Source organism: Mastomys coucha, unplaced genomic scaffold, assembly GCF_008632895.1.
Source record: "Mastomys coucha isolate ucsf_1 unplaced genomic scaffold, UCSF_Mcou_1 pScaffold16, whole genome shotgun sequence".
Classification (NCBI taxonomy): domain Eukaryota; kingdom Metazoa; phylum Chordata; class Mammalia; order Rodentia; family Muridae; genus Mastomys; species Mastomys coucha.
The window spans coordinates 53,706,918-53,730,905 of NW_022196898.1; the positions used below are offsets into that span (position 1 = coordinate 53,706,918).

Genomic DNA, 23,988 nt, shown 5'->3' on the forward strand with positions numbered 1-23,988 from the left:
TTAATCATTTAAAGGCCCCACAGATTTGTGTACAGGCTAATCTGATGCAGGCATTTTCTCAACTGAAAATTTCTTCTTCCCAAGTAACCTAAGCATATGTCAAACTCACAAAAAGTAGCCATCATAGAAGACAAACAACTAGAAACACCATCAAGGGGAGTGTATGAACGCCATAGCAGGCCTACACTAAGCTCATTTTATGTCACTATTCATGACGTGGAAGAGGCTAACAGTATCCAGACAGGTTGTGGATACTTAGACAAATGCCACCGGCCTATTAAACTCATCCTTCATGTTATGATTGACCACACTCAATACCAACAGCCCCAACCTATCTGAAAACATTGAACAGGACTCTTCCAAGGGAAGAAATTAGAGTCCTCTAAGACAGTGGCTCACAACTTTCCTACTGCTGCAACCCTTTATGCTGTGGTGAGCCCCCCAACCATAAGATTATTTTGTTGCTACTTTATAACTAATTTTGCTTCTGTTACGAATCATACTGTAAATATCTGATATGCATGATATCTGTATGCAACTTCCAAAGAGGCTGTGCGACCCACAGGTTGAGAAGTCCTGCTCTAGAAACACCTGGCAGGGGGAGATAGAAGGGAAGGAGGTCCTGTCTAAGGACAGGGGTCATGGGTCATTGGCCCTGGCTCCTGTGCTAATTCTATCATTAGCATCATGGTGACCTGGGGTAGATAACACTCTGTCCCTCACTTTCTTGACTTGTAAAATCGTGGGCTTAGGAAATGCAGAGTGCTAAGAGTGTTTAAAACTGTGCCAATCATAGAGGACAAAACCCAGAGAAGTCTTATCCGTTCAAGCCCACACAGTGAGTAGAATGGTTGAGAGGGTAGATTCTGTCATCATAGCCAGTGCCAGTGGGTGTGTCTAGCATCCCCCTGGGTTTGGCCTGAGGCAGGCATCACCAACTCATGTCTTCCCTCTCTCATCTGCAGAGAACTAGGGGTACACACATCTCTGGAATAAGAGCCTGACACAAGGAAAGCCTTTCATACCGGTAAAATCAGGACTTTTTCCAGCAGCATAGTAGAGACTCATGCCTGGTTATCTTCTTTTCCAGTATTCCCATGAATCCACAAGCCTTGATGTTTTTTTTTTCTATATGGTCCTCTGTGGTTCCAAAATTCTATGTTGTACATCAGAAATCTCAAATCAAGTTATTTTGAAAACTCTCCATGCAGAGACACAAAAGGCCATTTGGGAGATTCATTATTCATCCTCCATTGCCCCCTTCTTTTTCTATGGATGATGATTCATGGGGAATGATCACAGCAAAGGAAGTCTGCCCAGTGTTGGGGAGGAGGCGGTCAAACTCCCCAGCATTCAACTCCTGAGTGTGCTCCACTCCTATGCTTTGCAGTGCAATTCCATTTGTTAAGTGTGACGCCATTTCTTGGCCTCCTGCCTTTCCTATCTGGGAACCCAAGTCTCTTGGTACAGACCATGGCTGGTGGTATTCACTGAAAACTCCAGGAAGAGAGTCCCGCCTGTCCAGCTGTCTTCTTTGGCTCTGGCTCCTTTCAGGGTGTCCTGAATAAAATCTCTACAATACCCCAAACTGACAAATGATTGGTGCCAGCACAGTTCTCTGACCCCACAGAACACCAGAGGCGGCTTAGGAGCCAGCCTATTAGCGGCCAAACCTGAGAAGTGACCTCATTTTCTGCTTACCTCATAGCCTCAGGAGAAGCAGATAGCCTCCCTTAATCTCTTGCTAACAAGTGTCTCTCTGGCAGGCTGGCAATCCATGGTGCTTGCTTACAGCTGGCAGAAGGGGCCAGGTAGTAGATAGTAAAAGAGCTCTTGCTCTGAGTTACAGGGCCTGGTAAGGTTACAGAGAAGCCAGTGCTGTACCTCTAGAGGCCCAGACATTGTAGAATGCCCTCAGGGGCATCAAGAGGGCAAGCCATTAGCCTTCTCAGTACTATCTACGTCTTCCAGCTTTAGTTTACACGAAAACCAGAAGTGTTTCCCTGAACTAACATCCTTCATTTCCCTAACATTCTTCAGGTGTTCTTTGTAGCTGGGTTTCTGACAGGCAAATATTTACAAAATGGAAATATTTGTTCCCCAGGGAGTGAAGAAGCCACAGCTTAGGCACTGTAAGCACTAAGGCCGCAGCTCCCAGTAATTCCATGTCATGATTATCAGCCCACAGACTAAATATGTGTTACTTACACTAGCTTAATTGTCTACATCCCTAATGAGTGGGCACAGCTGTAATCTCTACATTTTAGAGGCAGAGGCAGAGGCAGGAGGATTGTTGTCTGGTCTGTGTAAGGAGTCCCAGGCCAGGGCAACAAAACAAGATCCTGTCTGAAATAATGCTAATAACAAGAACAAGAAATCCCACTGAATTGTCCAGGTAAGAGAGCTGGAAAGTTATTTGTACATGTTTACTTCAGAAAGTACCTTTCTTTCCTCTAACACCTTCCTTCTGTTCCCCTCCCATAAGTCTTAGCACCCGCATGGCTAATCACACGATCTTAAAGCCACGTGGCTGTGAGGAGGCTAAACCAGAGACACCGTGACATATGTCAGCACCAGGGCATCAGCCATGGAAGTTTCGTGGACAAGGACCTGCTAGGACCTCCTCCTTGGATGGCTTTCATCATTTTAGGGCACGCCCTTCTTTCTTTTACAGAGCTGTAGTGGCAGGATGCCATGTTCCATTCTCTCCTGTGCGCCTCAGTCACTCTGTCTATAAATCTCGAGGATGGATTGCTGTCCTCTGCTTCCTGACTGTGGATGCAATGTGACTGGCCATTTCATGCTCCTGCCCTCATGCCTTCCTGGTTATAATGGACTGTATCTTCAAAATATCTTCCCTAAATGAACTCAGCCCTCCATTAAATGACTAGATAACTGCAAACAAAAATAACAGTGCTCTTGGAAGAGCCTTGAGGCAGTGAGGTGAGCCTCTTTAATCTCAGCACTCAGGAGGCAGAGGAGGGTGATCTCTATGAATTCCATGACAGCCTGGTCTAGAGAGAGTCAGAGAGAGACAGAGAGAGACAGAGAGAGAGTTAGTTCCAGGACAGCCAGGACTATACACAGAGAAACCCAGTCTCAAAACAAAAACAAAAACCAAAAAACCCACAAATGGACAAACAAATAAACAAAAAACCAACCCACCCACCCACCCCAACCCCCCAAAAGAAAACAGAAAAAAGAAAGGAAAGGAAAGAAAACTTGCAGAGCTTTGGGGCTGGAGAGGTGGCTTGGCAGTTAAGAATGATGCTGCTCTTTTACACGTCAGACTCCTCATGTCTCAAGTCAACTTCAGGGGGATCTGAAGATTCTGACCCCCCTCAGGCACAGACAGACAGACAGACAGACAGACAGACAGGCAGGCAGGCAGACAGGCAGGCAGGCAGGCAGGCACCACACACACACACACAGAGAGAGAGAGAGAGAGAGAGAGAGAGAGAGAGAGAGAGAGAGAGAACAATAAACCAAATCTTTAAAGTTTCCTTGTGGAACTTTTATGTCCAGTCCCTTTGGGTCATCTACCAAGTCATAAAGCTGCCCCCCACCCCCCTTTTCAAACTCAAAGTGAGTTTGAAAACTTGCAGAGCTTTGGGGCTGGAGAAATTTCTTTTACATCTAGATCCAAGAGGCTCTCCCACTGTAGAAGCTACTTCTCTCTCTCTGCCCTTGCTGGCAACAGGAAGCCAGTCCTTCATGGACAGGGGACAGAGGGAGATGTCATGCTAACAGGAGTTATCCTCTTCCAAGAAGAGTCAAGTCTCTGTCTAGCCTACCCCCCTCCGTACCCCACTGTATTCAAACACAGACACACCTCTGGGCAGCCTGTGAGGCAAGTCCTCTCTCCCTGGAGAGTTGCCGTTCCGGAGTGGTATCTGAACACATTCCAACAACACATGTTTATCTCTAAGGTCAGCCTTTCCTGTCAATGCTCTGGGGGTAGGTAGGGGGAAGGGGGCTAATGGTCTCTGCAGCCCACAGGAGGTGAGGAATGAGGGCAACAGGGACATGGCTCCACCCTTCGGGAGGGTGCTACTATGTTGAAGTTTCTAGAACATGCGTGGCCATGTATCTCCCAGCTCTTCTGTCGCCAGCGGAGATGAGAAGTTGGGCACCACCTCTTCTATAACTGAGCCAGGACCTGGTGGGTGGGGACCTTTCAGGTGGGGCCACAGGATCTGAAGCCAGGAGAAATGGCAGCATTTCCATTGTTTAGTTCAGGATGCATTCTGTTGGGACACAGCTAGCTCTGCCTCTCCCTTTAAGCTCATCTATAGGTGCCAGGACCTTCAGGCTCTGGCAGCAGGACAAAGGGGGGGCCACCCTCCCTCACCAAGCTGGGTGCAAAGGCTGAGTTGAACGACCCAGTTCCAGGAAATGCACCCCCTACCCTCAGGAAGACTACAGACCACTTATCCCCACTTGCTGGGAGCAGATGCCCACATGCCTTTTGAGGGGTCCATTTCAACTCTAGATGCCTTTGAGAATGATGCCTATGGCCAGTCTCAAGACCTCTGACCCCTTTAAGATTTACTGTCAATTGAGATAGCCACAGTCTCTCTCTAGGCTGAGTTTCAGTAGGAGGGAGGGTGGCGGCTGAACCATCTGATTCCTCTCAGCAAAACTGAATCATGTCCCCCCAGCCCCCATCCTCAGGCCAGGAATATTTACCCATGTTTATATAACCATGGCAACAGGCTTTATTCTCTATCACTTAGGCCCTTAAAAAGGGAAGAAATAGAAAAGCAGTTCATCTCCCTGCTATTGCTTTCTGGAAGAAAAAGAGATAGAGAGAGAAAGAAAGATAGAGGTAGGAGAGATGGGACACCTATACTCTTCTTTAGTCACACTAATCTCACCTTGCAATGGCCCAGCATCATAGAAAGACTTCAGAATTTGCTTTGAAGACTTGTGTTCCAACGTCCTCGGGAGCTATACAACAATGTGTGCACCCCTAATTCATCTGGAAGTCTCTTTGTGATCTCTGCACAGAGATTGTGGTTATCAGTTACGTCTTGCCATCTCCATCTTCAGAGCAGATAGAATGTGTGCTGCTCTTGGTAATGCTGTTTTTTTGCCTGCACCCTATACATTCTTACATCTTGACTATTTCATGGGTGGTCAGCAAAAGACAGTTTTGTAAGGCTGGAGAGATGGCTCAGTACTTAAGAGCATTTGCTGCTCTTCCAGACAACCAAGGTTCCATTTCTAGCACTCACAAGGAAGAAAGGAGAGTCAAAATTGCTTGTAACAGCTGCTTTTACAGGGAGGGTATGGGATTTGTACCTTCTTTTGGCCTCCCAGGGTACCTGCACACATGTGGCACACACACAAATAAAAATAAATCTTTAAAAATGGAGAGAGGTGTGTAAGGATATGTTAGACTCACAGAAGTTGAAATGATATGCAAGGAAAACTGAGGCGCAGGAAAGCATTTGAGTTGTCACCCCAACCATAGTGCTAGGTTCTTGTCAAGAGCTCAGACTGCTTCTTCTGGCGGTTCAACCACAACCAGTACTCTAAATTCCAAAGACGTTCATGCCCAGGTTTCTCAGGGATGGAGAAAACCACAGATCTGCAAATGTTTACTGAGAGCTCCTTTACAACCGGCTGCTGTTCTGCAGGGTGAAGGTCTAGCTGTGTAAAAAGGGGGCCCTTTGGGGTGGGGAACACCTACGAGGGTCACATGGAGGATGCTGCTCTGACCCGAGACCTTCTTGAACAGATTAAACAGCACCAACACCGTTCAGCCTCATTTTCTGACTGACATCACTCTGAAGAGGAGTGAGAAGAGAGGCCACACTTCTTCACCTACCCTCTAAATTTTTTTTGCAGAAGTGATCTTGGCTGGCATCGAGTGAATGCCCACAGTGTCTGCCTTCTCCCTTAGCAGTTTCTCTTGCATCCTTTTGATTCTGTTCCATGCAGACCACCAAAATCTTGCCAGGGGCAAACTTTCCCCTATTAATTTTCTTGAAACAACGCAAAGCAAATTGCCCTAATTACTCTGGCAGGCCGAATAGCGAGGCTTTTGCTCACCAAGGGTAACTCAAGTCGGGCAAGTGGCCAGGAGGCCCGCTTAGAAGTATCTAGTCGGACTGGCCTGCAGAGGCATCCCATCCGCTGTGCCCCAACTCCACCCCTTGGGTCGGGTAAGAGTTGATGCACCTTGGGTACCAGGGAGATGCCTGTCAACTACACTCAAAGCATCTTCAAGTCCTCTTCTCCCCATCCAAGAAGGCCAGCATTAGGGAGTTCTAGGGAGGGAAAGGCCTGTTTTCTCCAATCCCTGCCAACTCTATTGAAGCAGCTCCCATCCCCCCATCTTTAAATCTTCCATTAAAACTCGCTCTCTAAAGTGATTATCCTCATATTTCCTTGTTGTCTTATAGTTCCTTCTCCCCCACGATATAAGTTATGGGAGGGTGTGAGACCTTGTCTCTCTTACTCAGTATCACCAGGTCTACCTTGGACACAACAGACTGCCACACCAGCTGAGACCTAGCGGAAGGCGCTTGCTTCCGCTAGCGAGGAGTGGGCCCGGAGGAGATATAGTGGAGCTGCGCGCTTCCAGGACCCTCTTTAGAAAGAAAAGGCTTCTGCGGGACTTACGGGGAAGGCAGAGGAGAGCTCTTTCTTCTCTGAACGGGGATAAGATTAAACACTGTGACCCTCCTGCCTAGTCCTAGACCCTATGCCTAGTCCTCATTCCTAAAACTGCGTTCTCCCTTTGTAATAGATAATGCGCTTGACCGGGGGCCTTGGCAGTTCCAACTGCCCCACAGAACCCAGAACCTAACCAAGACCTCTGCGGGTCCCCCAGTAGTTGCTGCTGTCTGCGAGGCCGGTGACAGACTTTCTCGGGTCCCCCGGCCCGCGCACCCCCCCCCCTCGACCACTCTTCCCATTGGCCGAAGATACCCCTTCTGAGTTCTCATTGGCTGCTACACTTTTCCTCCGCCCCTACCCCGGGCAGAGAGCCGCAGCGGCGGGGGACGCTGCTCTAAGTCCCCACGCTGGAGCTGAGGCTCAGCTCAGCGCGGATAGGGGCGCGGAGCGCACTGAGAACCCTACTTTCTCGTGAGCCCGAGCCCGGCAAATGGGCGAATGAGGAAAGAGAGCAAGGACATGGACTGCTATCTACGTCGCCTCAAACAGGAGCTGGTAAGAAAGGAGCAGGAGCCGGGGGACAGGGAGGACTGCTCCACCCAGACCTAGGTACCTGGCTTGGGCCCCCGCGCTCCGTGCACCGGAGGACGTGGAGAGGAGAGGAGAGAGGATGCCAACTGGTAGGTAGAGGCTAGGGCCGTCGCTCAGAGGCAACAAACTTTGGCAAAGATTTCTGATGAGATATGGACAAGTAACAGGGAGTCAGAGCACCCAGCCAAGTTGAATGTGACAGAACAACTGAAGAGAAAGGAGGGCACACCCAGAGGGGACAGGCACACGGACGGAGTAAGGCACAAGTGCCCAGAATCGCAGGAATGACAGGAACAAACATTGGGAGCCAGTGGTCGGGTGCCCGGTTCCTGCAGCGTGCAGACAGATCCCTGCCCTGGGCAGGAGGTCAGGCTGGACTGCTCGCTCGTGGGGAGCTGGCACCGCCCGGGGCCCCCAGCTCTGCTAGGCTTGGCAGAGCTGGCGCGGCTGCGGGGGCAGGCTTGGCCGGCTGTCTGCCCGGGCTTGTCTGCCAGCAGGGAGGGGGGTGGCAGCTGTAATGACGGGGGAGGAGGGGTGCCGCCTGGCAGATCGCAGAGCGGGAGTTGTGGAGGCTCGGCCAGATGTCAGGTCTGGGCTTGGGGAGTGCGCTGGGAGTGTGCGGGGCCTCGGGGTGCTGAGGGTGAGTATGCTAGCCTGGGGAGGGGGAAGAATCACTGAAGAGGAATAAGTGACTGTTAAGGCTGTGTTAGGGAAGCCAGGTGAATTCTGATTTCTTTCTCTCCACTCTCTCTTCTCTTCTCTCTTCTCTCTCCTCTCTCCCTCCTCCCTCTCTTTTAGTGTTCCTTTACCACCAGGATTCAGGCAGATAGGTAGGTAGTGTGCATCTTTTCCCAGCTCCGCCCATCCCTTCTTCATCTAGACTGTCTTAGCTTCTTCCCCCACCCACTCCACCTCTCAATGTCTCTTTCATTTTATCTCCCATGGCAGTAGGCCCTCCTGTCTCACTTTGCTCCTTCTTTCTTCTATTCAGCCAGGTTATCCGGGCACCGGACAGCAGATCTGGATCCAGAGAGTGCCCAGCTCAGGCTTCTTAAGATAACCTTTCCAGTCCTACCGGCAGAGATCCCACCCTGCCTGCTGGGCTGTGTGTAACAGGCAGGCTTTGGTGGTAGTAGGGTGGCGAAAGGAAGCAGAAGTAGCCGGTGTTCTCACTGATGCCCCCTGACCAAGATGACCTGGCTGGCCTTAGTCTTGTCTGGTCCGGTCCAAGAGACTGCCTTTTCAAGTTATGGTTCGCTTCTTTAGTCCTTCCTCCTGAGCCCTTTCTGTGATGACACGCAGATATGTTAGGTTACTAGCCCACCAAACCACTCCTTTGTTGAGTGTCCACTGCTGCTCTTCTGAACTGTACCGTACCCTGTACCTTATCGTTTTTCATATGCATGTCATGCTAGTTTGGGATGGCGGTCTTGGCCCATAAATATCCCCTGCTCATGTTCCCACTTCACGTGGCCAAGTACCGGAAAGACCAAGATCATTATGGACAGTGGCTGAGGATCAAAGCCCAGGCCGAGAAAAGAATCTAATAGAATCCTCTTTGTGCCTGGAACCTGGGATCATGCCACCTACATCAGGAGCAGCATCTATAGAGGGTTTGTGGGTGTTCCTGGCATGGGGATGGATTTTCTAAATCTTACTGATTTGCATTTTACGTCACTGTAGGTGGGAGGTGGTGAGGGAGGGGAGGGGGGAGAAGACAGTCTGCAGATGTCAAGAGAATTTTTTTAAAAAGAAAAGAAATCTGCACTGAGCTGAGCTCCCAGATTTTGATCTGCAAACCCCCACCAAGGCCTTGAGTCCCTGTGCCTGGGAGAAGGAGAGTCTAAAGTCACCCACTTCCCTTCAGCTTTCATTTGGCCTTTTGTCTCAGCATCTCCAGCCTTTGACTGTCTTGGAGAGGAAGCCAACTGCCTGGCCTGGGGCCCAGAATGACACTCTGATGGCAAAGTTCTTCACCCCCCACCCTGTGGTACCCTGCTCCCTCCTCAGTGTCGGCTTGCTGAAGAGGAGTCCTAGCAGAGCACTAGGCAGAGCTATCCGTGTCTCATTCACGCCCATACCTCACCTCAGTGGCTAAGGAGCAAAGCTGAATCTCTGAGCCTTGGTATCCCTAATTGGAGCAGAGAGGAAAGCATCGTGCTGTTAGCCTGGGCCCACCCTTGAGCTGCCTTCCTCCACGGACTGTAGGGATTGAATTCAGGGATCTTGGCTGTGGCGGGGATAGGGAACCTTGGGCTTCTTTATACTCTCAGGCTGTGGTGGAGTAAGTGTTCATATATTACATGCATGCTTTTGTCTGTAGTTGGTTCACTCCAGACAGGATCTTCTGTGCCATCCAAAAGGACTGTCTATTTCCTGGTTCTTGCCCAGCAATGCCTCATGTAATTCTGATTAAGGTCTACATGTGCTTATTTTATTGAATTCCCTTCAAGAATGTCCTGTAGACCCGACGGGAGGAACCTGTTGCAAAGGCAACCTTAACAGGTTGTGAGATTGTCTTTGTCCAGGGCATTTGGTGTTCCCTCTTTTATCCATTTCCTTCCTTGGCACTGAAATTCAACTAAGAAGAGTTGTACTTAAAAAACAACATAGCCAAATGGCCAAATTTCCTGAAGCAAAAAAGCACGAATTGTAATAATTAATGCAGGAGAGAGGCTGAGAATTCAGAGACCCTGGCTCAATTAGTAGGTAGAGCACTGGTCCTGTCTTCTTGCCTGGAAGGGGAGGAGGCTCAAGTTTCAGGAATGAAATGTGGCTGAAAAAGTGGCAGCAGCTGACACTCTTCTTAAGTGGGGGTAGGGGTGGGGGCTGCGATGTCCAGCGCTTCCCTTTCCCTCCAGCTGCCAAAGAGGGGCCTGTCTGAACACAGGCCTTGGGACCAGCTGTTCCTTAACCATAGCATCCATTCAGGCTTCCAACAAATGTATAGACACAGGCACACAGGAGAAACAGATGTAGGATGCTCACAGACACTTCTTGTGAGTTCAGTTCAATTCTGAACAAACCGAATGCATAAAGTTTGAAGGATCAGAGTTCCTGAAGTTCAGCTATGCTGGGAGACTTCCTGGAGGGAGGGAAATATAATAGGAGAACATTATGAAGTGTTCGTCCTAGACAAGCCCTGGGGAAGCAACCAATGGACTTCTTTCTCATAGACTGGGAAAAGTCCTTACAAGGAACTCGGGTTCCCAGAAGGCAATTCTTTAGTCACTAGTGGCTACAAGTTTAGGGTGTCCTAGCGTATGACTAAAGGAATGGGGCCCAAAGGCAAAATAAAGAGAAAAGAAGGGTGTGGAGAAGTTATAATTGGAGCTTTCAAGTCTTGAGCAAAGCAGCCCCCTGCCTTTTTTTTTTTTTTTAACAAAGAAAAGCTTCTTCAAAAACATCTCATTCCCTATGTGAAACCCCACCCTCTCTCCCTCCCCAGGGGAAAGAAAGAGAGCTAGGCCAGTTAGTCTGGGGTCAGTAGGGACATAGGATTTGGGGTCAACTTGAACCAAGCCTTGGCCCTGTCTGACTCTGGCAAATTAGTGGCTTTTCTCATCCTTAGAATGGATTATTAAAGATACCTACTTCATATAGCTACTGTGAAGAGTAAATGGCTACATAAGTAAAACGTGGTCTTGAACTCGGAAGTCTCCTGCTCTTAGCCTCCCAAGGTCACGCAGGACTAAGGTGTGTGTTACCAGACCCAGTCTTGGGTAAACTTGATGCGGTGCACCTCAGGCTGGTCTGCATAAGAGTCAGACAGGTTTACTGAGTTCATACTGGCTTAAGGCACTGACCAGACCCCAGCACTGTGTGTAGAGACAAAGAAAAACATCCCCAGATTTGGTCTTCAGGGAGGGGGATGGCTATTTAGTAGAAAAGAAAGCATATGTGGATATTGATGTGAAAATGTCAGGGCTGTATCGTGACTCAGCATAGAGCCCTTGCCTAGCATGTGTGAGATCTTGTGTTCAAGCTACAGTTCTGAGAAAAAAAAAAAAAAGATACGCCAAATGCATTATACCATCCAACTGTTAAAGCAACCTAAGAAGTTGCATTTTTACTATTGTCTTCTCTTTGTCTCTTATTATTGTCTCTGTGTGTGTGTGTGTCTGTGTGTGTCTCTGTGTGTCTGTGTGTCTGAGATTACAGGTGTGAACCACTACACCTAGCTTTATTCTCATTTCTAAAACAAGAAAATAGAGACTAGAAAAGGTTAGACGGCTTGGCCAAGGTCATAGAGATGATAAGTGGTGAGGGTTGGATTCAGACCTAGATAGACAGAGCTGCTCTTCCTACCTGTTCAATGGGATGTGCAAAGATGAACAAAGATGAGGAGTTTATGCTCTATAAGGGGTGTGGTTCAGCACACTGAGAAAGGAGCATCAACATCCAGCTATGTGATGCAAGTGTTCTGTTGCAGTGAGACAGCACACACATGAGACCTTGGGGATCAGTGAGGACTCGAACAAAGGTAGGCCCACAATGAAACATAGCCAGATGAAGTGGAGGCTGAAGTCATGTGGGTGTCTGAAGACCAACTTCTTGAGTTTACTGGACCACAGACTATATGTAGAGAAATAGTGGGTGGAATAGCCTGGAGTGTCCTGCTAAAGACTGACATTTTCCTCTGTGCACCAGACAGCAGCATGATCAGAGGTTTATATCCTGAGACTTAGGATGTGGTATGAGAGGGGAAGAAGCAAATGAGAAAGGAACATGATTTAGAAGAGGTCAGAAAAGAGGGCATGACATCTGAACTAGGAACGAGAGAAGCAGAGAACTTCTTCAGGCTCCTTAGCTGACTGCAGGAGAGATGGGCTAATGCTGTCAGAGGAAAGACAGCTGGCTAAGGCTGAGAGGCCAGATTTTCAGAGCAGGCAATATTGGGCCTCTCTGCCATCTTCTTCTTGCCTGACCATGTGATCCCCAGGAGATGGTTCACTTGGGAAAGTAGGCTCATCATTTCTCACCCTTCACTTCCTCCTGTCTTTACCCTCCTCCCTGCAGCAGCTCTTGGCAGAGTTTCCGTGTTACCTTCCTGTTGAAAGTTCTAGCCAAGAGTCAAGAAGGTCCCTATTCACTGAGCTGGAGAATGGGTCACTTGGCAAAAGTGGGTCTTTCCCCATTTCCGGCCCAGAGCCTCCTCCTAGCTTCCCCATGGGTTGAAAGGAACTGTGGTGGGGATTTTGTGAGTAATGGGGTGGGGAAGGGAGGCAGGGCACACTGCCAAGTCCATGGGCAAAGCTGAGCCTGTGTCAAAGGATTCCGGCTGAGCTCTGAGAGGGCGTGAGATGGATGGAAGGAGGGCACAGCTGCAGGATCAGTCAGGGGCCCAAGGCAGGACTTGGGAAGGGAGCCGAGGATGTTGGCATCTCCTTCTAACTCCTCTCCTCCCACACCACAAAGGGCCAAGCCAGTGCTGATGGAAGGGTCCGTCCAAAGATGGCTGACCCCAGAACCCCTTCCTGCTCCAGGACTCAAAATGGAGGGATCTACTGCCCAATGGCAGGCAGTTGTGTTTCCCTCTTAGGAGCCCTGCATAGGAAGGAACAGAACTGGGGCTTGGAGGCACTCGGACAATGGTTTCTCCACGCTTCTTCCTCATCTGATGGTAACTCCTTCTTCCACCTCCTATTGACTGGCCTGGCTTCCCATAGCACTCCAGCTGGTCTACAGGAAGGGGATCAGACGGACTGCATAGCAAGACTCTGAAGTGGATCCCAGTTCTCCTACTAACAAGTCTTAGGACAGGAGTCATGGTACATGTATTCTTACAGCTCCCACCTGTTGATGGCTTGTGTTACACTTCTCATGCATATTCCTTTATAGACACATTGATTTTTAACAATATTAGTAGATTTCAGTAAAACATTAAATAGGAATTTAAATAATTTGAAGATACAGCGAATGCAGTAAAGGTTTGGAAAAGAATGTTTGGGTAACAGTGGCTTTAGAAAAGATGATCTGAGGGAACCCCTAACTTCTTAATCCATCAAGTAGGGCTTCTTTCTCCTGCCTGGCCAGCCACCCAGAGCAATAGTGGAGCTCAACTATGCAGGGAAAAGGTTACATACCTGACACAGGAGGGTTGACATTACACAAGTTTACAACCTAAAGAACACAGGTGAAATCTTCCCAAAGACCTAAAGAACACAGGTGAATGTTGCCAATGACAAGTGTCAAGTTTACCAGGGTTCCCAGACTACAACATGGGACTCTTGACCATACCAGGAAGACTAGAGTATATTGTAGCTAGAGAGACTAAAATTTGATATGCAGAAAATGTATAGATAAGAATATGAACCCTAGGAAGGAGGTAAACAATGAACCGGGGGTGATATGAGGGCAAAGGTGTGGGTGAGGAGACCCTTGAGGCCTTGTTCAAAGAGATTCCATTGGGATATGTATAAGGACTTTGTCTAGAGCTGCAGAGGAGGCAGGGCTGTTGGATCCCTGTCTACTCAGATGAGAACCAATCAGATCTTCTTAAGATGTCACCAGTTGACTCCCAAGAGCAAGTAGGGAATGACTTGACCCTTGTGGCTCTAAGATACTAAGAGGCCTGTAGCATGGAGATTGGTACTCAGAGCTATTTATTTCTGGCTGTTGAAGCTAACCCTGTTCCTTTGCTCCCACTCCACACTGCTCCCATCCTCCCCCCTTTGGTCCTAAGACAAGAGAAGCCCTGGGATCCCAGATGGTCCCACGCCCTGAGTGAAGAGAGCAGCACAGCCTCTGGCTCTTTGTCCATGGATGACATCATCCCCTTGGGGTTGGTGGGAAAGGCTGTCCTCTTGGCTCCCCTCACACACATGGCCCAGAGGATGCTACTGTTTGCACCCTCCCTGGCTCTCCCAGCTTCCCACGGCTTCCTTCGTTTCATCCCTCTCATAGCTGCCTTTCCTTTAGTGTCAGTTTGTCCTCTGCCTGAGGCTGGGCTCCCGGAAGTCAGTGAGTGGTCAGGAGGAAGCTGGAGCTTCCCCTTCCTCCCTTCCTCCCTTCCTCTGCCTGAGTAAAGCAGGGTTGGGGAATAAGGAGCTGGACGAAAGAAGTGTCCTCTTTGGTCAGATCATTTGTGATACATGGAATCCCCTCATCACTCTGTGAAGATTCACCATGGATGGAATATTTTGAAAGCATACCGGAAGTCTTAACAGCCAGCCTGCACTTGATGCTTTCTTTGGGCCGTGTAGGAAACTACTACCTCATCTAATCTGCACAGTAGCTATTGAGGCCGAGACTACTATCCCTATTCTAAGGAATGGAGAAATTGAGCTGGCAATGAACTTCAGTTGTTCAAGTGCCTGCCTACTACAAAGTCTTGGGTTTGATTCCCAGCTCAGCGTAAAACTGGGCATGGAGGTGTGCCTATAATCCCAGCACTTGGGAGGGGGGAAGCAGGTGGATGAGATCTTCAAGATCTTCCCCAGTGATTTTGAGGCCAATGGAGAAACAGCTGGGTGTGGTAGCTCATCCTATAATGTCCATCCTTGGAAGGCTGAGACAGGAGAATTGTGAATCTGAACCCAAGCTGGGCTGCATAGCAAGACTCTGAAGAAAGCAGAACAAATTAATAAACAATAATACCCCCATAGAAAAATTAAAATACAGCTACTACATGACAGACCTGAGATTTGAACCCTGTTCCTTTTGTTTCTAGACCTCAAGGTCTGAACCAAAACAGAATATTTTCAATATGGATACAATTTTAGCCCTTGTTTCCTTAAAAAGGAGCCCCTGTCTTGTGGACAACCCTGGATTTTTGCATTCCCACACACATTCATTCCCACTGGAAAACTGAACAAAATGTCAGCCTTATTTCTTATGGATTTTTCCACCCTGGAGGAGACTGAATGGGGTCATTTCATTCCTCCCACTACCTCTGGTCTGACTGTGTTCTTCCTTCTGGATGAAAGTCTGCCAGCTTAGATTCCTTGTTGCTTGGTGAGTTGAAACCTTGGTAAATGGCCCTGGCTCTCTCTCTCTCCCTGCTTAATAAGAGACTTCAGGTAGCAAACAGTCTATAGAGATGATGTGGGAGAGGGGAGTCAGTAATCCCAAATATGGTTTATGAGTGTCGTGCAACGTTTCAGGTGGGTTCTGGGGTGATACAGTGATGTGCAGATCTCAGTCTCTACTTTTTTTTAAAGATTTATTTTATTTATTTTATGTGTATGAGTACACTGTAGCTGTACAGATGGCCGTGAGCCATCATGTATGTGGCTGCTGGGAATTGAACTCAGGACCTCTGTGGGCCCTGCTCCGGCGTAATTCACTGTAGCTGTCTTCAGACACACCAGAAGAGGGCGTCAGATCTCATTATGGGTGGTTGTGAGCCACCATGTGATTGCTGGGATCCGAACTCAGGACCTTCGGAAGAGCAGTCAGTGCCCTTACCCGCTGAGCCATCTCACTAGCCCCTCCAGTCTCTACTTTTAAACAGTAGCTACTCAGTAAATATTTCATGAGCGACTGAGCATTTATACCATGGATGGTTAAGACATGGATGGGTCCATACGGAATTAGGACTCTGGAGGGCATGTACCTCAAGGATCTAAGAGGATATCCTGACAGGAACACATTGGAGACATGTATGGGACATGGGTTCAAATTCCAAGAATTACAATGTCCATCATGGGTCTTGACTGGAGATCACAGCAGTTTAGAGACTCATAATAATTGAGTTTCAACAGCAGAGAGCCACCGTGTGAGGTGATGGGATGGAGACAGTCGGGTGCGGAGGAGCGGCCAGGCACTCATGGGCCTGAATGGAAGTCTGGAGGAAGCTTCTGTAGCATTTCCCAGCATGGAAGGAAAGAAGCAGGATAGCTCAGGAAAGAGGACTCCAACCCAGTGCAGGAAGACAGGAACACACTGAATGGATAGAGATTCTGAGTGATAGAACAGACTGGAGAGTGGGGATCGATAGGGCAAGTAGAGGGAAGTGCAATTTCAAAGGAAGGACCTGAGCCAGGGTTGCATCCTAGAGTCTGGGCTATACCAGCAGCAGCTGGTGTAAATACATCGTTAAATACATGTGTGAAAGAAGGGGTCAGGACAAGGACCATCGATGACGGGCACAGCTACTCCATGGGTTCTGTGTCTTCTGCCACTCTAAATAGCTCATATGCGCCCCCAGCAAATCCCAGGGCTGTTAGCCTGTGTCACTTCTCTCCCTGTCTCAGGAGAATGCACAAAGCAAGGGCAAGCTCTGCAGCTCAGAAAAGGCCTCCCCGGCCCTCGGGGGCTGACAGTCCTCCACTGACCTTTAGTGCTGCTGGCTCAAGGGAGCTTGGGCAGATCTCTCTCTAGCAGGCCAGGGTTGGCAGGAGATTTAACATAGAAGCCAGAGAGGGCCAAAGTGACAGGCCACTCAGCAGTGCTTCTGTGTCCCCCACCCCACCATGCCTTGGACTTAGCTCTGGGCATTAAGACAAGCCTGGGAGGTAAGATGATCCCGTGGGTCTCTGGGGGGCTTAAAAAACAGATGGTTCCCTCACAGAGGCTCACTGTGAGTAATTTGATCGGGATGTGGGGAGGGAGCTGGCAGGCCTAAGGCAGCTTGGGCACAGGGGCTAGGAACTTAGTGAATGTTATCAGAAGCAGCCTCTCCTCTCCAAGTGGGGCCCTCACCCAAGTCAAGTCAGCCCCTCAGCCCCTTCCAGATGGTACCTAGGACATGAGGTTAGGGGAACTGACCCCGGAATCCCTGCTTCTGGCAAGACAGAGCCAGCGAGGCAGAGAAGACAGGAAGAATGCTGGAGCCAAGCGTGAGGGAACAGGTGCTTGCTGGGGGTGGGGAGTTTGGGCAGGGTTGGGCAGGGGCTTCTGGCACAAAGGAGTTCCCTGGTCTCTCCCTCCTGACCAGTCATATGTGAGGAACAGTTAGAAGCAGCCCCAGGCCTATGCTTTCTCTCCAGTGCCCCTTTCCCCTCCCCTCTCTATCGTCTCATAGAGGACACAGTAGCCTTCAAGTCTGGCCCTGTTGCCTAGCCATCTGCAAGCAATGGTTGCTAGTTGAGACAGACCTGGGCTGAAGTCCTGGCTCTTTGAGCTGTGTGGTGTCACGTCCCTTACTTCCCTCCTGCTACAGCTTACTCACTTGCTGGAGTGAGAATAGCAACCTTCCAGGGTTTATAGAGAGTGAAGGAGGTGAGGTGCTTAGTCTGTGCAGCACATAGTAAATACTCTCAAATGTTTATTGCCACCATTATCCATCAGGGAGCAATGTCACAGAATGGACAAGAGTGGCTACTGTCATTCTGGGAAAAAAAAAGAGTTTTTGTTTTGTTTTGTTTTTTGTTTTTTTTTTTTTTTAAATTGTATGTGCATGGGTATTTGCTATGGGTATAGAGCTATGGACTGAGGAAGCCAGAGGATGGTGGCAGATCCCCAGGAACTGGAGTTACATGTAGTTGTGAGCTACCATGTGGGTGCTGGGAATTGAGTCTGGGTCCTTGGGAAGAAAAGCCAGTGCCCTTAACCTCCAACCATCTCTCTGGGTGTGCTGCTACCACTTTGTACAGCCTTAGACTGAACTCAGCTTTACCTTTTACTGTCTAATCCCTTATGGGCCTCAGTTTCCTTATCTACACACACACACACACACACACACACACACACACACACACACACACACACACACACCAGCCAACTAACCAACTAAACACATAAAATACCAGTCCCCAACTTAATGATTTTTAGACAAGGCATACCCATAAAGTCACTCTATATTTTACTGTATGTTTGCTCATTTGTTTGTTTGTTTGTTTGAAATAGAGTCTCACTCTATGGGCTCAGGCTTGTTTGGAACTTACTACATGTCCAAGGCTGTCCTGAATCTCAAAGTAACTCTTCTGCCTCAACTTCTATATGCTGTACTTCAAATCTAGTGCTGGGAATATAAGTGTGAGCCACCATAGCTGGTTGTCTATTCTGGTTTTTTTTTTCTGTCTCTGTCTCTGTCTCTCTGTCTCTGTCTGTCTGTCTGTCTGTCTGTCTGTCTGTCTGTCTGTCTCTCTCTCTCTCTGTATGTGTGTGTGTGTATGTATGTGCACGCAGTGCAATGCAGTAATGAAATCAATACTTTTTATGCAATGCAATGGGATATGTATTGGATGCGTGCTCCCTCTGTAGGCTGATATAAGTTTTGAGCACTTTGACACAGTTTGGACTAAGCTGTGATGTTTGATAGCTTATATATATAAAGAATGCATTTTCAACTTAAAAATGATTGTTTCAGTGTACTATGGATTTAACAAGCGGTGGAACATCTGAATAACTTTAGTAGGACAGTGCCCGTCTCAGTTAGTTCATGGCTATTAAGGTTCATTTTCTTATCTAGCCATAGCAGTGTTCCGATTTCTCCTATCCTGACACAGACCACCCTGCAGCAGACTGTATAGGTGAAGTTCCAATGGCTGACTTGAAAGACCCTGAAAGTGTATGTTCAGAGGTTACAGGCTGAGGTTCAAGGCTGTGAGGAGTAACTCCACCCCCTGCAGTCCCAGTGCTCACTGGCCCTGTGTTTTCTCTCCTTGCAGATGTCCATGAAGGAGGTGGGGGATGGCTTACAGGATCAGATGAACTGCATGATGGGTGCACTTCAAGAACTGAAGCTCCTACAAGTGCAGACAGCATTGGAACAGCTGGACATCTCTGGAGGCACGCCTACCTTCAGCTGCCCAGAGAGCTCACAGGAACAGCCTGAGTGCCCTCCCTGGCAGGGTAGAGGGTGTTCTGCTGGGCCTGCTGCCTGGCCCTCCTCCAGCCAGCCATCTTTTGACAGCAGCCCCAAGTTTCCATGCCGTAGGAGTGTCTGTGGGAAGGAGCTGACTGTCCTTCCCAAGACCCAACTGCCTGAGCACCAGAGCTGTACCCAACAGGGGACAGAGTGGGTGGAGCCAGATGACTGGACCTCCACGTTGATGTCACGGGGCAGAAATCGGCAGCCTCTGGTGTTGGGGGACAATGTTTTCGCAGACCTGGTGGGCAACTGGCTAGATTTACCAGAACTGGAAAAGGGCGGGGAGAAGGGCGAGACTGGGGGATCCATTGAACCCAAAGGAGAAAAAGGCCAGTCCAGAGATCTGGGTCGTAAGTTTGCCCTTACTGCAAACATTTTTAGGAAGTTCTTGCGTAGCGTGCGGCCTGATAGAGACCGGCTGCTCAAGGAGAAGCCGGGCTGGATGACTCCAATGGTCTCTGAGTCGCGAGCAGGACGCTCGAAGAAAGTCAAGAAGAGGAGCCTTTCTAAGGGCTCAGGACGGTTCCCTTTCTCAAGCACAGGAGAGCCCAGACATATTGAAACCCCTGCCACAAGCAGTCCCAAGGCCTTAGAACCCTCCTGTAGGGGCTTTGACATTAACACAGCTGTTTGGGTCTGATTCCAGAGAGAGAGAGAGAGACGCTTACTGAACCTAAAATGCAGACTCGTGAGGGCCCTGGGGGAGAGGGAGGGCAGATGCCATGGTCTTCAGGCCAGATGCAAGTTCCCATCCTCAGAAAGAAAGAGAGCAGAGTTCTTAAGTCAGGCCTCAGTAGAACAGTGGAGAGAGGCTGTCACAGGCTAGGCTGAGCTGAGGCCCTGGAGAGGATATGTGCGTGTGTGTTGTTGTGTGTGTGTGTGTTGTTGTTGTTGTTGTTCTTTGAGGCTGGATGTGACAGTAATTGGGAGCGGCAGGAGAGGAGTCCAACAAGCCTATGACATCCGTCCATAACCTTTCCAAGACCTCATTTGAACATTCTATATGGAAGGAGGCATTGAGCCCTCAGGTTTCCCAGAAGAGCTCCCAATAAAGACCTGTCTCAGGAACCCCCCAACTATTTTAATGGTCTGCTTCCCCGACAAGGCACTGCTACAGGCAAGCAAAAGTTTTTGCTTTTTTTTTTTTTGTATTTTTTTTTTTTTTTTTAAAGGGTTGATATCCCAGAATGGAGTACCAGAAAGAGGAAAATTCATAGCCCTTACTAGGACCAAGATTTCAGCCCATAGCTAGGTGTTGGGGACCCAGAACAAGCAGAGGTATGTGTGCATGTGTGTGTGTTATGTGTGTGTTGTGTGGGGGGGTGGCGGGGGTGAGGAAACCTGAGATGCTCCCAGATCTCCAAAGTACAGAAGAGAAGCAATGTGCCTTTACCCAGGTGCTGTCTCATGAGTGCAAGTAGACATGCCCAGCCAGCATAATATCCCATAAAGCAGCAATCTCTGAGAACACACTCGGCTGCCCAGAGGCAAAACAGGTCAGGCCAATCTCATGGTTATCAATGGACCCTAGAGTCACACACGGCCTGGTCCAGCAGTGAGAGCCCATCCTCACCCCTATTGCCTGCCTTTAATGCTCCTGCAGGGCAGCAGATGGTTGGGGTGAAACCAGCAGTAATACCCATACATTTAGAAAAATTCTTAGTCTACATCTCATGGTCATTCAGCGAACTGGACACATCTATCCTCATCACCCTGGAAGTCAACAAGGGGACCTGCAGGGTCGGGTTAATGCCAGGCACTTTCTATAGTGAGCAGACATGCAAGCCTGGGTCCATAGAGAATCCATCTCAGCCGCCACCCCTTAGCCAGGAGAGAACAAAGTAGGCCCCTGTTCAAGCCCAGCTACCCCAGAGGGTGCCTTAGCTCCTCCTTCGCCCCCCCTCCCGCAGACCCTGCTCAGCTTGATGGGGTGTGACAACCGCAATTAGAGGCAAGCCGCCTGCTGCCCCCAGAGCATTAAGAGCAAATTGGAGAAGAAAAATAACAAGAGAAGCTCTTCTGCCTGCAGTCTAGACTCCCAGGGGACTGAGAGGAGGAAGGGAGAGCTTAGGCAGTGGGGAAGGGGAGGCAGCAGTAACAGTGGGAAGGGTCACCTGCAAGTTCCCAGGCAGTTAAATGATAGATGGTCTTTTTTATTAAAAATGGGGATTTAAAAAAAAATCTGTAGCTTTTTGCTAGACAATGTGCCTATCTCTTTCAGAACGATTAATCAATAGGGTCAAAGGGTCCTGCCATGCACGTTGTCCCCATCAGGCTGCTCAGAAAGGAAAGCAGTTCCCAGCTCAAATCCGTGGGCCTCAGGCCTGGTGTTTGTCAGCTGGGTTCACTCTTTCTGGTCAAGCCGGTCCTTGTCCATCCTGTCTCCATTGAACTTCTGTCTCTGGTGAAGGGAGATAACGGTAGCTGCCTCTGATGGCTGCTGTGATGTATGTGAAGGAGGAACATGTAGAAACCCCACACCCTGACTCCTGAAGGGTGGCATGCTCGACAGATGATTCAAGAGGATCCGGACTGGGATGGTATAGGAAGCCAGCTCACCTCCTCACCAACTATGGGCAACTCACTTGTCTTGTGGACTAGTCATAGCTAACATCATTTAAATCAACTAACACGACTCCTCGATTGTCTGGGCACTGTAATAGAAGGTGAGAACCCAGCGATAGGAAAGGAACCCGTTGCTGGCCTCCACGGCTACCAAGGCACACAAAGAAATGCATTAACCACCACCTGGCTAGAACAGAGTCAAGGGACCAATACAAATCAATTAGGAAGTAATTTGGGCTTCTAAGATAATCCACAGGTATCAGGCACATTTGCTTTTATTTTTCTTCTTCTTATTTTTTTTTTGCTACACCCAGGAAATGGTTGCTCATTTTACCTGAATAGGCTCAGAGAAGTTAACTCTTTCAAGGTCACACAGGACAAAGCTGGGATGGAATCAGTTTGTAATTGACTTCTAATCTTCTGTTCATGCTACCTGGCAAACTGTCTATATTTGTTCCACAGCCAGATCAAGAATAACATTTGTCTTCTGAGATTATTCATGTCTCTTCATGATTGACAAGTGGCATGCTCATTACCCACTGGAGGAATTTTGCTCTGGTCTCAAAAGGGCTGATATCATGTTCCAACCACTAGGTCATGCTTGGCTGATGAAAGCTTACAGTGACTCAACCTCATAGAACTTTTACTTTTCTGTCCACATCCTTGGCTCTTGCTGAGACGGAGATGGAGAGTGCTCTACTGAAGTGAAGAGGTCAATAGAAATGCTCTGGCCTTAGTGATGCGGCATGTGGGGCCATGAGTCAGGGAAAGAGAGAGTGAAAATAGGCAGAGAGAAACTAACAGCTTAATTCTGCCCCCTGGGTTCATTTTATGGTTAATTAGGACAAGTAAATAAGCTGGAAGCTCATTTACAGAGGCCTGCCCCACACCTGGCCTAATGCCCTGACAGGCCTTTAGTTGGCCTAGCATCTTCTCAGAGATCCACCTGCCTCTCTGTATCCCTGTCTATGGTCAGTCTGTAGATACTCTCCAAACGCAACATCTACTGGAAGATCCCCTCCCCGCTGGGCACGGTTTGTAGAGCCAGCCAGATCTCTCTGTTTCCTCTTCACTCCTCCATGCTCCTCTGTAGCTTACCCTCAGGGTGATCTCAACCTCATTCTGAGAGATAGACACTTGCCTCAGCTCCACCTACCACCTGGCTCACCTGTTCCCAGAGTCTCCACAGGAGAGGGCCCTTTCTTTCTCAAGTTACCCCTACATTCTCTGCAGGATAAAATCAAGAGTCCAGCCTGTGTGTGGAACTGGGGCCTATCTGCAGCTTCCCTGGAGAAGTGTCCATTCACCTTGGGTGATCTTTCCAACCAGGACACTCGGGTGTTTTGGCCAGCACCACTATTTCTATGAATTCCTCATTTGTAGTCAAATAGATGGGAATCAAGACCTAGGCTTTTTACCATGTGAACCTGAGCATGTAGCCCCACCTGCTGGAGGCTCCTCTGCTCTTGTATGAAGCAGGAACGCTGTCAGGCACACAGCATAACACACCGGTGGTGGAGAATGCTGTTCCCAACACGTGGGTTCCACAGAAATGGCACTATCCACCCATCTCCTGCCTAACCATGGACAAAGCTAAAAATAAACAGTGCTTACTTTGAGCCCTGGTGTTCTGCTAAAAAAAAAAAAAAAAAGTACACAGCGACTCTCATTTTATCACAGGACTGTGGCAAGGATCAGAGGGACGTAAATGTGGCTTTGTCCACTGCAGTTGTGGCTTACCTAGGCTGTTTTGTCAAATGGGGGAGCATAGTCTAGGCTAGGCTAGGGAGGTACTTGGGGATCCCACTGCCTCAGGACCTTCCCCTTTCCTAAGGATACACCCAATGTCTTATGGACTCAATTCTCCCTCCCTGACAACCTGGAGCCTCAATTGCAGGCCAAAGGAGCCAAATTCTGTGACCAGCTGTTTCACCTTCTTGGCAACATCACTCCTTTTCTCTAGCCACCCTGGTAGGGTAGGGAGTGTCCCTAAGATTAATCCTTTTCCCTATGAAGACTGAATTTGACAAGACTCCCTTCCCTGTCCTTCAGGTGACTCTTCCCTTCCATTCACCTCCTCCAAGCCCAATGCACACCCATGCAGCCATTTCCAAGGAGTCCTCTTTGTCCCTGTAACAGTTCTCATTCTTACATGCCAGTCTCCCACTGGAGTCCTCTCTCCCTCACCGCCCCCACAGTTCCCTGAAAGCATCTCTGTGCTGGTCAGAGGCCTCAAACCAGTGTGTCCCATAGTTTGGGGCCAATCTCTCACAGGGGATCTCGACAATCTGAGTTTTCCTTTTCCCTGCATCTCCTCATGCAGGATCCCTGACTGCACTCTACCCTGCACAGGGACAACAGGAGTCAGAGTTCTGTACCTCTGCTCATTTTTAACTTTCCCAACACTGCATCTCCCCTCTTTTGGCCAGGCAGGGTGTTCTGGGCAC

The 23,988-nt window shown here is 48.9% G+C and overlaps 1 protein-coding gene across 3 annotated transcripts; it reads left to right on the forward strand.

The window, feature by feature from the left end:
- The first annotated feature begins 6,999 nt into the window (after window positions 1-6,999).
- On the forward strand, window positions 7,000-22,037 carry Inka2 (inka box actin regulator 2). Of its 3 annotated transcripts, none has more exons than XM_031375088.1 (2): window positions 7,000-7,182; window positions 18,774-22,037. In XM_031375088.1, exons 1-2 carry the CDS (start codon window positions 7,126-7,128, stop codon window positions 19,614-19,616), a joined length of 900 nt encoding a protein of 299 aa, XP_031230948.1. In that variant the 5' UTR covers window positions 7,000-7,125; the 3' UTR covers window positions 19,617-22,037. The 3 variants fall into 3 exon arrangements, with proteins under 3 accessions (XP_031230948.1, XP_031230946.1, XP_031230949.1); XM_031375086.1 differs by lacking the exon at window positions 7,000-7,182 and adding an exon at window positions 7,714-7,858; XM_031375089.1 differs by lacking the exon at window positions 7,000-7,182 and adding an exon at window positions 8,020-8,048.
- Window positions 22,038-23,988: the final 1,951 nt, after the last annotated feature.

Bases quoted from the DNA above. Each gene is read 5' to 3' on its own strand.
- Inka2 (XM_031375086.1), top strand. From the start codon at position 7,736: ATGACGGGGGAGGAGGGGTGCCGCCTGGCAGATCGCAGAGCGGGAGTT. The intron at 7,859-18,773 runs GTGAGTATGCTA...CTCTCCTTGCAG, and splicing joins GGGGCCTCGGGGTGCTGAGG to ATGTCCATGAAGGAGGTGGG.